The following is a 14533-nucleotide window of genomic DNA, read 5'->3' as shown; positions in this document are numbered from 1 at the left end:
AAAGTAAGGGCTGGAGAGATGGCTTAGCGGTTAAGCGCTTGCCTGTGAAGCCTAAGGACCCCGGTTCGAGGCTCGGTTCCCCAGGTCCCACGTTAGCCAGATGCCCAAGGGGACGCATGCGTCTGGAGTTCGTTTGCAGTGGCTGGAAGCCCTGTCGCGCCCATTCTGTCTCTCCCTCTATCTGTCTTTCTCTCTGTGTCTGTCGCTCTCAAATAAATAAATAAATAAATAAATAAATAAATAAATGAATGAATAAAAAATATTAAAAAAAAAATCTAAAGTAAATAAGCCAGGCATGGTGGCATATGTCTTTAGTCGTAGCGCTCGGGATGCAGAGGTAGGAGGAATGTTGTGAGTTTCAGGTCAGCCTGGGACTATATGGTCAATTCCAGGTCAGCTAGGGCTAGAGCGAGGCCCTACCTCAGAAAAGAAAGAAAGAAAGTGAGAGAGAGAAGGGGGGGAGAAAGAAGAAAGGAAAGAAAAGTAAATCAGAGTAATTTTGTATCTCCTAAAAGCACATACTCTTGGTGTGTGTCTAATAACTCAAGAATCTATTGGGACTCAATCTTTACTAGCCCCTGAGTGGACAAGTGATGTCTACTAAATAAGTGCTATTTTAAAATTATTCTTATAATAAATCAAAACATATTAATAAGTAGTTATTAGATTCTTAGACATCCTAAAGTCAGTCTCGTTTTAATTAATGTATATTACTATAATTGAATATCAGTTTTAGTCATTACACATCTTTTTCACCTAACTGCTTCAGAAATGCTACTGTAGGGCTACAGAGATGGCTCAGGGTTACGGCATGTGCTTGCAGCCAAACTGACAACCCTAGTTCCATTCCCTATTCCCCACATGAAAGCAGGTGCACAAAGTGCCACATGCATTTGGAGTTTGCGGCTAGAGACCTTGGCATGCCCATTCTCTGTCACTCTCCTTGCAAATAAATTAATATATTTTTTAAAAATTAATATTTTTAAAACTGTTACTTAACGTGGGCTGGAGAGATGGCTTAGCGGTTAAGCGCTTGCCTGAGAAGCCTAAGGACCCTGGTTCAAGGCTTGGTTCCCCAGGTCCCACGTTAGCCAGATGCACAAGGGGGCGCACGCGTCTGGAGTTCGTTTGCAGAGGCTGGAAGCCCTGGCACACCCATTCTCTCTCTCTCCCTCTATCTGTCTTTCTCTCTGTGTCTGTCGCTCTCAAATAAATAAATTAAAAAAAAAAAACTGTTACTTAACAGTCTTCTGAAGAACCTCACCCCATCCTGCAACGTGTCATCACAGAGGTGGTGTGGTAACTGATCTTCCAAAGACAGTCTAGCCAAACGCAGTGACACACACCTTTAAATAATTCAGTTAAATGATTTATTGTTTTATTTGGCAATGTATTTTTATGAAATTTAAAGATTTTTTTTTTTCAAGGTAGGGTTTCACTCTAGCTTAGGCTGACATGGAATTCACCATATAGTCTCAGGGTGGCCTTGAACTCACAGCGATCCTCCTACCTCTGCCTTCCTAGTGCTGGGTTTAAAGATGTGTGCCACCATGCCCAATTAACATTTTCCATGATTATAAAAAATATCCCATGGTAATACCCTCTCTCCCCCCCACTTTCCCCTTGAAATTCCATTCTCCATCATATCCCATCTCAATCATTTAAATTTAAAGAGCTGCTGAGATGGCTTAGAAGTTAAAGACACTCCTGTGAAACCTAAGGACCCAGGTTCATTTTTCCAGGTCCCATGTAAGCCAGATGCACAAGGTGGCACACGCATCTAGAGTTCATTTACACTGGTTAGAGGCCCTGGTGCGCCCATTCTTGCTCTCTCTCAATCACTCCCTCTCTGTGTTTCTAATATGTTAAAATTAAAAAAGCATTTAGAAACATAGAGATAATTTTCTTTTTTTTTTTTTTTTTAAAGAATATTAATTTTAATGAGAGGGAGAGAGAATGGGTACACTAGGGCCTCCAGCCACTGCAAACCAACTCCCAAACTCATGTGTTTCCTTGTGCATCTAGCTTACATGGGTCCTGGGGAATTGAACCTGGGTGTTTTGGCTTTGCAAGCAAGCGCCTTAACCACTAAGCCACCTCTCCAGCTCTATAGAGATAATTCTATGTTTCATAACCTTTTACATAGACAGCTCTAGTATTTTTTTTTATGATTTCTGAATAATAGGAACCCATTAACTCAAATTACTCTGCTTGCCGTCGGTAAATGCCTTTATGAACATTATTGATGAGTGTACCCTTTGTCTTTGCCACAGAAAGCTAAAGCCTTGGCTATGTCCGTTGCCTCTTCTGGGTTCGCCGAGTTCACTCCTCCATCCATCCTGAGGTCTGGTCTTCGAACTTCTCTAGCGTCCCCCTCTCTGTCACCAGGGAGGTCTCTCACTCCCCCTTTACGACTTAAAGAAACGAAAATTTCCTTCATGGAAGAAGGTGTGAGCACAAACTGGACTGCTGGGGTAAGTTTGATAGAAGGGAGAAAAGACAAGACTTTTTAATCTATTATCTAAATTTTTGTAAGATAAATTAAGATCCCTGTACATTTTTGTAGACAGTTTTGCAGGTACTCCTGAAAGTGGAAAACAGTTCTGAGAGAAACTTATAGAACATGCAAGTAAAAGGACAGAGAAATACCTCATTTGTAGTTTATTTGAGAAAGATAAGGAGAGAAATAGGGGCAGAGAAAAAATAAGCAAGCCAAGATCTCTAGCTACTGTAAATGAACTCCGAATGCATGTTCCTCTGACTTTAAGTGGGTACTGGGAAAATCGAACCTGGGTCCTTAGGCTTAGCAGGCATATGCCTTAATTGCTAAACCATCTCTCCAGCCTGGAAACATGAATATTAATATTAATATTAGAGGGTTTTGTGGGGGCGGGGAGGTGTGTGCAGATTTTGAGGTAAGGCCTCACTCTAACACAGGCTGACCTGGAGTTCACTATGTAGCCTCAAGGTGGTCTCGAACTCACAGTGATCCTCCTAGCTCTGCTTTCTGGGTGTTGAGATTAAAGGGGTGCACCACCATGCCTGGCTTTACAGAGAGGATTTGGAAAAATACAAAATGTCAAAAGTGTGGGTATGTTTGGGTTGGATAGCTTATGATTAGACTGCTACTTTAATTTTCTTTTCGTAAACTTAACAGGCTATTGATGTTAGTACACCTTTCCATAAGTGTGGGCTTCCAACAGAGGGTGGATGGCTGAAGAGCAATGATAGAAGCCCATCTCCTCCCTTGGATGGCTCTGAAAATGACCATCAAGAAGCGGATACTCGGTCATTAGATAAACCCTCACAGAGTCGAGAGAAACTGGATGTGAGCAAAGACAGCAATGTTTCTACCCGATCAGACCAGACTACCTTAGAGTATCATGACGCACCGTCACCAGAAGACTTTGAAGATGGTGTTTTTATGCCCTCCAAGCCCTCAAACACGTCCTCAGAACTAATTACTAACTTAGCTGAACAAACTGAGAAGAGGGGTGATGGCAAGGAGTTTCAGTCCGAAGACTCTCCTCCAGACGTGGGGAAACAAATAGGTAAGGCTCATTTTTACATATTCAGAGTGGCCATCGCTGTCCATCCCTCAATAAAATTTAGTAGATTATTTGCTTCCTTAAGAAAACTATCAAGCATGGTGGCACATGCCTGTATTGCCAGCACTCTAGAGATGCAGAGAGAGGAGGATCACAGTGAGTTCAAGGCCACTGTGAGACTACATAGTGAATTCCAGGTCAGCCAGGGCTAGAGTGAGACCCTACCCCAAAAACCTTAGAAAGAGAGAGGGAGGGAGGGAAGAAGGAAGAAAGGGAGGGAAGAAGGGAAGAAACGAAAAGTATCAAGGCTGCATAATCATGTTCATAGTCGAGACAAAATGCATAGATTGTATTCTGTCAGTTCATGAGTATGGCTTATGTTGTTTCAAGAGGAGGTAAGTGCTGGGCTTTGTTTATATTTGTTGCTCTGCTTTATTTTGAGGCAGGGTCTCATCCTAGCCCAGGCTGATCTAGAACTCACTCTGTGACTTTGAACTCATGGCTTCAGCCTCCTGTGTGCTGAGATTAAAGGCATGAGCCACCATTCCCAAGTAGATAAGGTATTTGAAGGAAGAGAACTTACATGGGCTACTTTTTTGTTTAACCATGACATTTGGGGGAAAACAAACAAACAAAAACAGTAATGTTTCAAGAAGGAAATGTAACATGTTGAAGTATGCAGTATGTATTAAATAATTATGGGAACTGATTCTTACTTTAGGACTAGGTGATTCTTAGAATTTTTAACTTGTCTACCAGCACCAGTTTGCCAGAATTCTATCAGAAACCCACATTGCCGCCCGTCTAGCCAAGGGAGAGGCGTGCTGTAGCCCGAGCTCACCGGAACTCACTCTGGTTCTGTGTTGACCCAGACTCCGGGTGGTCCTCCTCCCTCTGCTTCCCAAGTGCCAGGAGTGAAGAAGTGCATCGCGTTTTTAAATGTTCTGTATTCTACTGCAATATTCCTTTTGATTCACCAGAAATCTAAATGAATGTCTAGAGGGCCACGAATCTGTTGCCTTAATAGTCATTTACCTGTCACACATTTTGTTGTTTTGCAGTGGTAGTGCATTGAGCCAGGTCTTCTGTGCCTAGCAAGCTTGTGGGTGGTGTTTGCTTGTTTAAAAAAATACTTTGGCTGGGCTGGTGGCACATGCCTTGAATTCCAGCTCTTCGGAGGCAGAGGTAGGAGGATCACCCTGACTGTGAGGCCACCCTCACACTACAGAGTGAATTCCAGGTCACCCTGAGCTATAGTGAGACTCTACTTATGGGAGGAAAAAAAATACTTCAAGTCCCTAAAACATAGTCTCCATTAATTCCTCCCAACCCCATTGTTTGTGCTTGGTAATGAGTATGAGCTATGACTATAGTAGAACATAATACTGCCTCCTCCTCATCACACAGAGCCTGGTGAACCATATGGAGAAGCACTTAACAGTGCAACATGGTTAATACTAATAGAACAACAGGAAGAAGACATGACTTAGTGTTGGTGGATTATAAAATGTTACTTATTTTTATATTTATCCTGTTACTTAACTTTTACTCTATAAAACTAAATACCCATATAAGTACATTCTTTGCAAGATTATTTGCTGCGTAGGCTGAATTAAGGTACCTTTCTTTCCTCCTGTTTGGATTTTTCTTTTCGTTTTTTTTTTTTTTTTGAAAGCAAGGACTTCAGTCCAGGACTGAAGCACCATTTATTTCTCCACTGTCCTTTTTATATCTTCTTGCAAACAGTTTGCCCATGGACAAAAATTCCATGACCTACACACAAGTTCCTATCAAAACAACTCTTTTCTGTTACAGAGTTTTGCACTTCAGTCACTTCTCAGTACAAAAGATTACTCCAAGGTTGGGAAACAAACAAACCCTCTGATCCCAGCAGTAGAAGCATACATCTTTAAGGACCAGCCAGCTCTTATCAGTAACACTGAATGTACATAATCTTGCTTACAAGTAGGTGCTAAAGCCTTGCTGCCAAACAGCCCAAAGCTATGGATTCAAGGCCAGCCCTATGGCTCCCAACCCGGAACCTTTTTTATTTTTTATGAACCAGGCCCTTGTGGGCCTTGGTGCAGAAAGACTGTGCCTGTCTTAGGTTGTCCTCTATGATATTTAGGCCTTACCCATCATCAGTACATGAATTCCATCATTCATGCCCTGTCTTCAGTTGGCCTTTTTGGTTTTTTCAAGGTAGTGTATCACTGTAGCCCAGGCTGACCTGGAATTCAATATGGAATCTTCAGGGTAGCCTCAAACTCACGGCAGTCCTCCTACTTCTGCCTCCCGAGTACTGGGATTAAAGGCGTGCGCCACCACACCCGGTTGAATTAAGGTTTCTTTTTTTTTTTTTTTTAATTTTATTTATTTATTTGAGAGTGACAGATACAGAGAGAAAGACAGATAGAGAGAGAGAGAGAGAGAATGGGCGCGCCAGGGCTTCCAGCCTCTGCAAACGAACTCCAGACGCGTGCGCCCCCTTGTGCATCTGGCTAACGTGGGACCTGGGGAACCGAGCCTCGAACTGGGGTCCTTAGGCTTCACAGGCAAGCGCTTAACCGCTACGCCATCTCTCTAGCCCGAATTAAGGTTTCTTAACAGATGAGTCCACTGAAGTTTGGAATGTGAAGTCTTAAGCAGACATAAATATTATTAATTGCTCTAAAATCTTGAGAACTCTGTGGATTGGAAAGATGGCTCACTGGTTACAGGCCCTTGCTTGTCAAGCCTGCCCGTCTGTATGTTAGGTTCCCCAGCCACCCATGTAGAGCAGGACGGTGTGCATTTGCAGCTGCTAGCTACCCTGGCGTGCACATACTCAGGGAAACAGCTAAATAAGTAATATTAGAAAAGCTTTTCTGACTCTCTTCATAAGTACCTTATGAAAAATGTGCATTGCTTTTAAAAGAATGCTTTTTTTAGGGCTGGAGAGATGGCTTAGCATTTAAGGCCAGACCCATGTGTGATTTTTCTAGGACTCTCGTAAGCCAGATGCACAAGAGGGTGCATGTATCTAGGGTTCATCTGCAGTGTCTGAAGGCCCTGACATGCTCATTTCTTTCTCTTTCTCTTTGATTCTTTCTCTCCCTCCCATAAATAAATATTTTTAAAATAATTTATTTATTTGAGAGGGAAAGAGGCAGAGTGGGGGGACACACACACACAGAGAGAGAATGGACACACCAGGGTTTCCAGCCACTGCAAATGAATTCCTGATGCATGTGCAACCATGTGCATCTGGCTTATGTGGGTCCTGGGGAATTGAACCAAGGTCCTTTTGCTTCACAGGCAAATGTCTTAACTGCTAAGCCATCTCTCCAGCCCTAAATAAAGTATTTTTAAAAACAGAATGCTTTTTATTCGAGAGCTGCAGGTAGAGAGAAGGGGCACACTAGGGCCTCCAGCCACTGCAAACAGACACTAGACATATGTATGCCTCACCTTGTGCCTGGGACCTTTGGTTTCACAGGCAAGCACCTTAACTGCTAAGCCATCTGTCCAGCCCCCAAAAATGCTTTTTAAAAGTATTTTTATTGAGTATTTTTATTTTATTGAGAGAGAATGCGAATGAATGTGGCCATGCCAGGGCCTGTTGCCACCACAAATAAACTCTAAATGCATAGATCATACTGTAAATCTGATTTCATGTCAGTACGGGGAATTGAACCTAGACTGGCAGCCATTGCAAGCAAGCAACTTTTTAACCACTGACGCATCTCCACTGCCTTAACACTGCCTTTTCAATAAAAAAAATTTTTATGTCCTGTATTCTCTTGAAATATTTAAATGGTAAATATGAAAGAAGAACGTCCATAGCAGTATCGTCTGCCTCTCTGGATATTGAAGATTGAGTCATTGTGTGCTCAGTCCACTTGAAGCAATGTCAGCTCAGCTGAAATGAGATGGAAGTTAAGGGCAGTGCTTCTTGAGCAGTGAGAGCCTCGTGACCAGGATAAGCATGCTCAACAAAGCAGATGGCAAGCCAACAGCTTCTTGAAAGTAGTCATTCAAGACAATGAGTAATTTGAAGGCATTTAGCATAAATAATGTTATCTGTGATTTCTAGGCACTATAGAAGTTGCAGGGGCAGCACATTCAGAATTTAATCATGTGAGTCTCATTCAAGGACTTGAAGCTCCTCTTTGTATGTCATCAGTCCAGGAAGGGTAAGTTTATAGCAACAAATTGGAATGTTTTTAAAACAAGTCTAATTAAACTGAACCCATACTAATACCGTGTATGTATCAGAACTTATCTAGAAAGATTGTGTCTTCATGTGGTTGTGTCTCTTGTTGAAAATCTTCAGGTGTACAATTGTTACCATGTAATCTTGCAAATCTACTAGATATTCTTTGAATATACACATATAACAGTTACGGCAGAACTCGCCTTCTTGGTGATTGTGGTTTTGTTGGAAGACCTAACGCTTCACTCATTCCCACTCTCCTCTTTTTAGTAGTTTCAGGAGGATCAAGTGGCTCAGACAGTTGGTTCACTATCTTCTCCACAGTTAAATTCCTTATCATTTGGTTAATGGGCATGCTTCCCCCTAACTTAAGGAATGTGTAGTGCTAGGAAAGGGGCAGTAATAAATAGTAAAGGACAATGCTTGCTACCTGAAATATAGTCTAGTCAGATACAGTGTGCACACTTGTAATTCTAGCACTAGGAAGCTAAGGAAGGCAGGAGGATTCTTGAGTTTCAAGCCTCTGGGCTGGGCTGCAAAGTCAGACTCCATCTCAGAAGCAGACAGAAAGAACCATCAGTCTAACTGATTGGTTCCCCGTCCCATCTTATGGTCAATTGCAAGGTCAGCAGCTGCTGGTAGAATATATATTAACATGGCGCTTTGTTGAGAGCTAGCTGCATGATGAAGCAGATGAGTACAGAAATACCTCTGTTGCATTTCTAGACTAGACACAAGTTCTGTATTAGGAGCAACTTCGCACAGGGCAAAAATAAACGATGGCATCAGTTATCTATATAGGTAGTCAGAAAAAGTAAAGTTCTCCTACGGCAAGCTCAATCACATACTTAACTACTGAGAATAGAGATCTCACTGAATAACTGGAGGCACTGTCCAGCCCTAATGAAAAAAGTGGGAGAAACTAATGTGAAAGAATTATCTAGATTTTTGTATTGCTTGTTTGTGATTTTTCATTTAAACTGAGTGTTACTGGTGTGATGGGTTAATCAGTATCTACAGCAGTCACAAAGTAGACCATTCATATGAGAATGTAGGTGAATATTCATGGTCTTGGTAAACCAGTTCCTGTTGTACTACAAACTTATTGGACATGTGGAAGAGATTTATTGTTGCCTTACACATCATAATTGAAGTAGTTCTCCAAAAGACCTATAAATCAATGGGGATTTGTTTAAAAACCTGTTTTTACTTGGCATGCTCTAGTTGGGGTTTAGGGAAAAGCTAGTTCAGAATAGTGAGGCGCTACTGTCAGCATGTTCCGCAAGTTATTTTCTCTTAATCTTACCTGTTGACGTTAAGATATTGGACCTGAGCCTGCCGAGTTATAGGAAATATTGTGTTCTTGTTGGATTTACCTGAAAAGTGTAGTCACTAATCATGAAAATTGTCTGAAATGTAACATATTTGTAGGCACTTAGAAATCCTTTTTCTGTACATTCAGGCCATGCCATTATAATAAAGTAGTAGAAAGTAAGAAAAAAAACAGCATTTTACCATACTTAAAATGCGCTTGAATGGTGACTTTTCTGAACGTTGGTTTTCATCAAGAAGTGAGAGGTGCAAAGCTGCAGGGGAAGCAGTTAGCGCCTCCTCACACTAACGCCGCACTCCTGTTTCTAAAGGAAAACCCTCACCTCGGAGCCCGCGGCACCGGTTTTGGATGAAGGATCAGTATCTGCTGAAACCTCTCCCTCTACAGTAGGAACAGACAACAGTGAACGTATGTATCATTTTGATTTTAGAATTACTGCTTTTTTTTTTTTTTAAGATAGAATTGACAGTCATACCCCAGACCTTACACCACGGCACTCCTCCTACCTCTGCCTCCCAGTGCTGGGATTAAAGGCGTGCGCCACCACGCCCGGCTCATTTACCTTTTCTTATTTCTTCTTCCCTTTCTTGTCAGCTTCCGTACAATGACTGCATTCCCAGGACACACGTCAGCTAGGAAAGCAATGGGGTTGCTTGTGAGGCATGTTTTGGTTGTAAGAGCTTGATCTCAGAATTTTTTATGAGAATTAGGGAGAGAGAATGGGCATGCCAGGGCCTGCAGTCACTGCACTTGAACTCCAGACGTGTGCCACCTTGTGCCCATGTGCAACCACCTGTGTCACTTTGTGCATCTGCCTTGATGGGCTCTAGAGAGTTGGGTGTGGGGTCCTTAGACTTCACAGGTAAGCGCCTTAACTGCTAAGTCACCTGCCCAGCCCTCAGAATGCTTTTTATGGGCCTATTTTCCTTTAGAACATGAAAGAAGGGCAAAATAGTTTACCATCCATAGCTATTGACAGAGGAACTAATAAATGCATGAAATTCATTCAATTTTTATCCTATTGGGTCTTTTCCTTTGAAGTTTTTAATTTATTTTTTCCATTTTTGATATTTTTATACATGTGTATAATTTGATCTAATTCCTCCCAATTATCCCCGCCTATTAACAACCTTCTCTGTTAATCCCCATCTTTATGTTTTAAAACCCATTGAGTTAAATTAGTGTTTCATGATTTTGGGTAGAAGGCTGTTTACTATAAATTAGGCAGTTTATGAGTGGCTAGTTCACTGATGAACCTGAACCTGATCCCTCTTCTCGCAGCACCATTAAATGCTGCCTTAGCTATTGGGGAAGGTGTGGGATCTCAGGTGCCCTCCATGAGGAACACTGACACGCTCAGTCCTGCTCAGGAAACCATAGCTGGCTCTGAGTTCATGAGTACAGCGGGATCCAGGAGATAGCACGTCATAGACCTCCTCCTCCTGCTGCTGCTCTTAACGTTCTTTCTCACTCCTCGTCCTTGAAGTTCTCTGCACCTTGGACAGTGTGGGTGTTTTAGTTGTTGTTTGAGGCTGAGCACACAGTAGTCACTTTTCTTGGCCATTTTGGCAGCCAAGAATCTCTACATTAACCAGTGCCCATTGTAGTAAGAATTTCTGTGACCAAAGCTTCAAGCAGGATTCATCTGTGGAAACTTCACTGTTTTTCTTTTCTTTTTTTTTTTTAATATTTTTTAAATTTATTTATTTATTTGAGAGCGACAGACACAGAGAGAAAGACAGATAAAGGGAGAGAGAGAGAATGGGCGCACCAGGGCTTCCAGCCTCTGCAAACAAACTCCAGACGCGTGCGCCCCCTTGTGCATCTGGCTAACGTGGGACCTGGGGAACCGAGCCTCGAACCGGGGTCCTTAGGCTTCACAGGCAAGCGCTTAACCGCTAAGCCATCTCTCCAGCCCTTCACTGTTTTTCTTATATAGACATGTGGAAGATAATTTCCTCTGGGGTCACTGTTGAATTTAGGGACAAGACACTTGGAATGTCTAGTCCCAAAAGCATTCATATACATTAACCGTTTAATCTTTTTTTTTTTTTGTCTGTTTGAGAACAAGAGAGACAGAGAGAATGGGCACATCAGGGTCTTCAGCTTCTGCAAACACACTCCAGACACGTGTACCCCCTTGTGTATCTGGCTTACGTGCGTCCTAGGGTATCAAACCTGGATTTTTTTTGCTTTATAGGCAAGTGCCTTAAAGCATTAAGCCATCTGCCCAGCCCTTATTTTCATCTTTACAGTAGTACTATGATGTGGTACCGTTCGTCTGACTCTGGAACCCTAACCCTTAGTTATTACACTACTGCATGAACAGGGCCTAGCAGATTTTTTTTTACCACCTCCCACCCCAGTTAAGAACATAATGCAGACTTATTGGAAAATATCCCAGAGAGACTTTTCAGAGATGTAAAAAAATCAAGATTTCTTATTTTAGGAATCTAAAGTTTAAAGTGTCTTTTTCATGAAGTTTTGTTAGGTTTAATATCAGAAAAATGAAAAAAAGAAAAGACGCTTTCTGGAAGAAATAGTTTATCCTATTTTATTGACACACTAGCATATTCTAGAATATGGATGTTCTTTGATGTACTTAACTAATTGTTTATTGGTGAATATTTGGGCAGGTCACCATTTTGCATATGTTTTCTATTTTTTTTAATTTGTTTATTTTTGGGGTTTTTTGAGGCAGGGTCTCACTCTAGCCCACGCTGACTTGGAATTCACTGTGTAGTCTCAGGGTAGCCTTGAACTCATGGCAATTCTACCTCTGCCTCCCAAGTGCTGCAATTAAAGGTGTGTGCCACCATGTTTTTAAATTTAATTTTATTTATTTGAGGGCCCTGGTGTTCCCATACTTAACACTCCAGGTCCCATGTAAGCCAGGTGCAAGGTTGCACATGCGCACAAGGTGGCACACATGTCGAGTTCGACAGCAGTGACTGGAGGCCCTGGCATGCCATTTCTCTTCTGTTTTCATAATAAAATTACAAAAAAAAAAAAAAAAAACCATCTTGGGCAAAATGAAAGGTGAAAGGTAAAAGTTTTTTAAAGAGGACCCCAAAATTATTTTTGGTAGCAGAGAGTACATATGTACTAATTGGTTACTTTCTGCCCACAGAAAGATAGCTGTCTTATTTCATAGACACATCAGAGTCTGGATGGCAAGTTCCCTGTGGGATTCTGTAATAGTTCAACAAAGATAACTGGTTGTCTAGTAATCTGAGTCTACTTAAAGGGAGCTGTCATCTTAGTTCTCATAATAAGAGGAAGAACTGCTTAGCCAGGACTGTTAGTATATACCTTTAATCCTAGCAGAGGTAGGAGGATTGCCATGAGTTTGAGGCCACCCTGAAACTATGGGGTGAATTACATGTCAACTGGTGTAGAGTGAGACACTAGCTCAGAAAAACAAAACAAAACCAAAAAAAAAGCAAGAACTACATTCTAGTTACAAAATCTAGTGAGGTGGGCTGTGGTGGCACATGCCTTTAATCCAGTGTAATTTAAAATATATATATTTGAGAGAGAGAAAGAAGCAGATATATAGAGAGAATGGGTGCAACAGGGCCTCCAGCTACTGCAAGGGAACTCAGGTGCATGCACCATACAAAGCATCTGGCTTTGTGTGGTACTGGGAAATTGAACCCGGGTCCTTAGGCTTTGTGGGCAAGCACTTAACTGCTGAACCATCTCTCTAGCCTGAAATCCACTGGGATTTCTTTTTTTTTTTTTTTGAGGTAGGTTCTCTCAGGGTGGCCTCGAACTCACGGCAATCCTCCTACCTCTGCCTCCCGAGTGCTGGGATTAAAGGCGTGCGCCACCATGCCCGGCTCCGCCAGTGTAACTTTTAAATGGAGTTTATTTTGTGCTTGTCTTCATGGAAAGCAAGTGTGTGCTGTTGTGCTCACTACAGAGGGTGGACATATGAAGATGCTCACGGTTTGTTCCCCTTCAGTTAAAAACTTGGTGTAGTACGACTGCCTGTTCAGATCATGTTCTCAAGGCAGTTTCTTTCTGTTGGCTTTCTTAACTACATATCGGCCATGTTCAGTTTAAGATGAGAAAAGCTGTTTTCATTTTTCTTTCAGTCGTGGCCAACATCATTGGTGGTAGTGAAAGCTCTGGACTCATCACCTCTGAACACGGGCTGGACCAGGAAGGAGCTTTGAAATTCAAAGAGGATCATGAAATTGTTGACATCCTAGAAGGAAATGTTGATTTACCAGAAGAAAAACCTCAAATCTCTGACAGTCCTCCTGATTATCAAGAAATTCATGTAAAAAAATTAATTTGTTTTTATCAATCACTAAGTTTTAGTTCAGTTAGGTCTTTAGATAACTTAAACTTAATTTGTTCATCTATTTGACTATTATGTAAAATCTGTTCAAAAAAGTATTTTGTGGAATGTAAAGTAAGAAACTTGGTTCATGAAAATCAAAAGGCTATATTAAGCTACAAACTAGCACCTTATTTTTTCCTTATTACATGCTTTAAATGAAAAGGTTTCTCTTTTTTTGGGGAGGGTGATTTTGTTTTCTTTCTTGCCATATGTAAACATAGTGGCTATTTGAATGAGGGCCATTAGACTATGGATGGGGAATGAAACTTATGTGGCTGATGTGCAATTTCCATATACTCCAAAAAGATTTCTTGAAGTACTTAATACAACTTACTCTTTTCTAAAATTCCTTTAAGTTTCTTTCATAATTGAGAAGCAGCCATATGATAAATTAACTTGATGAAAAAGCAACTCTTCGAATTATTTATAAAAATTTGGTGGTAAGGAATTTGAAAAGCTTATTAAGTCAACAAATGTAAAAAATTAGCCATATTCTTCTTTATGTCACTATGAAATAGATAGCTAAAGTTCCTGTTTCTTTAGTTTGGAAGCTGAGAAATTGTGGGTGTGGTGTGAGTGGGACTCCGTTTCTAGGTTATTTCCTGTCTGTCGTCTCATTGAATGTTTGGGGGTGGGGAAATGTCTTTGTCTAGGTGGGTGGTAATGTTCTATCTTCTTGGTCAGGAGATCTCTCTGTTACTTTCTACCTCCTCCTTTTTCTCCCCTTCCCTTACCAAAAGGTAAATGCAAGGACCATTCCTTCTTCCACCAAACCCTTGCAGGAGAGGTACTGAACTTGAAAGCCTTAGGAATTTCATGGTTTATGCAGCCCCAGCAAAGGGAAGAAGATTGAGTCTAGCCCAAGGGAGCTTATGTAGGTGACTTGTTCTTCAACCTTATGGGGATCGTGCTGTTTAGAAAAGTGTGGATAGTTAGGTATTTTGGGGATTATTATTAAACTACAGTTTGGGGGTTATTAATTTTTTCTCAAGCTAAGTTTTTTTTTCTTTTTTTAGGTGAGAGTAGAATAACTCCTTAATTTACTCAGAATTGTTAGACTAATAATGATTTTCACGGTTTCATTAATATTGTCTTTTTAGCTAAGG

General features: G+C 41.3%; 1 protein-coding gene across 1 annotated transcript in view; it reads left to right on the top strand.

Annotated features, from left to right (window-relative positions):
• The window catches only part of Ahctf1 (AT-hook containing transcription factor 1), a 79638-nt gene that overhangs the window by 55857 nt on the left and 9248 nt on the right, over positions 1-14533 (top strand). Inside the window, exons 28-32 of the mRNA XM_045146633.1 lie at positions 2274-2474; positions 3158-3551; positions 7624-7723; positions 9387-9484; positions 13177-13364. Of these exons, the coding sequence (XP_045002568.1) occupies positions 2274-2474; positions 3158-3551; positions 7624-7723; positions 9387-9484; positions 13177-13364 (981 nt within the window). The remainder of the gene's footprint in view (positions 1-2273; positions 2475-3157; positions 3552-7623; positions 7724-9386; positions 9485-13176; positions 13365-14533) is intronic.

The sequence above is a fragment of the Jaculus jaculus genome, chromosome 1 (genome assembly GCF_020740685.1).
Source record: "Jaculus jaculus isolate mJacJac1 chromosome 1, mJacJac1.mat.Y.cur, whole genome shotgun sequence".
In the NCBI taxonomy this organism is placed as follows: Eukaryota; Metazoa; Chordata; class Mammalia; order Rodentia; family Dipodidae; genus Jaculus; species Jaculus jaculus.
This window is presented reverse-complemented; position numbering and strand designations above follow the sequence as displayed.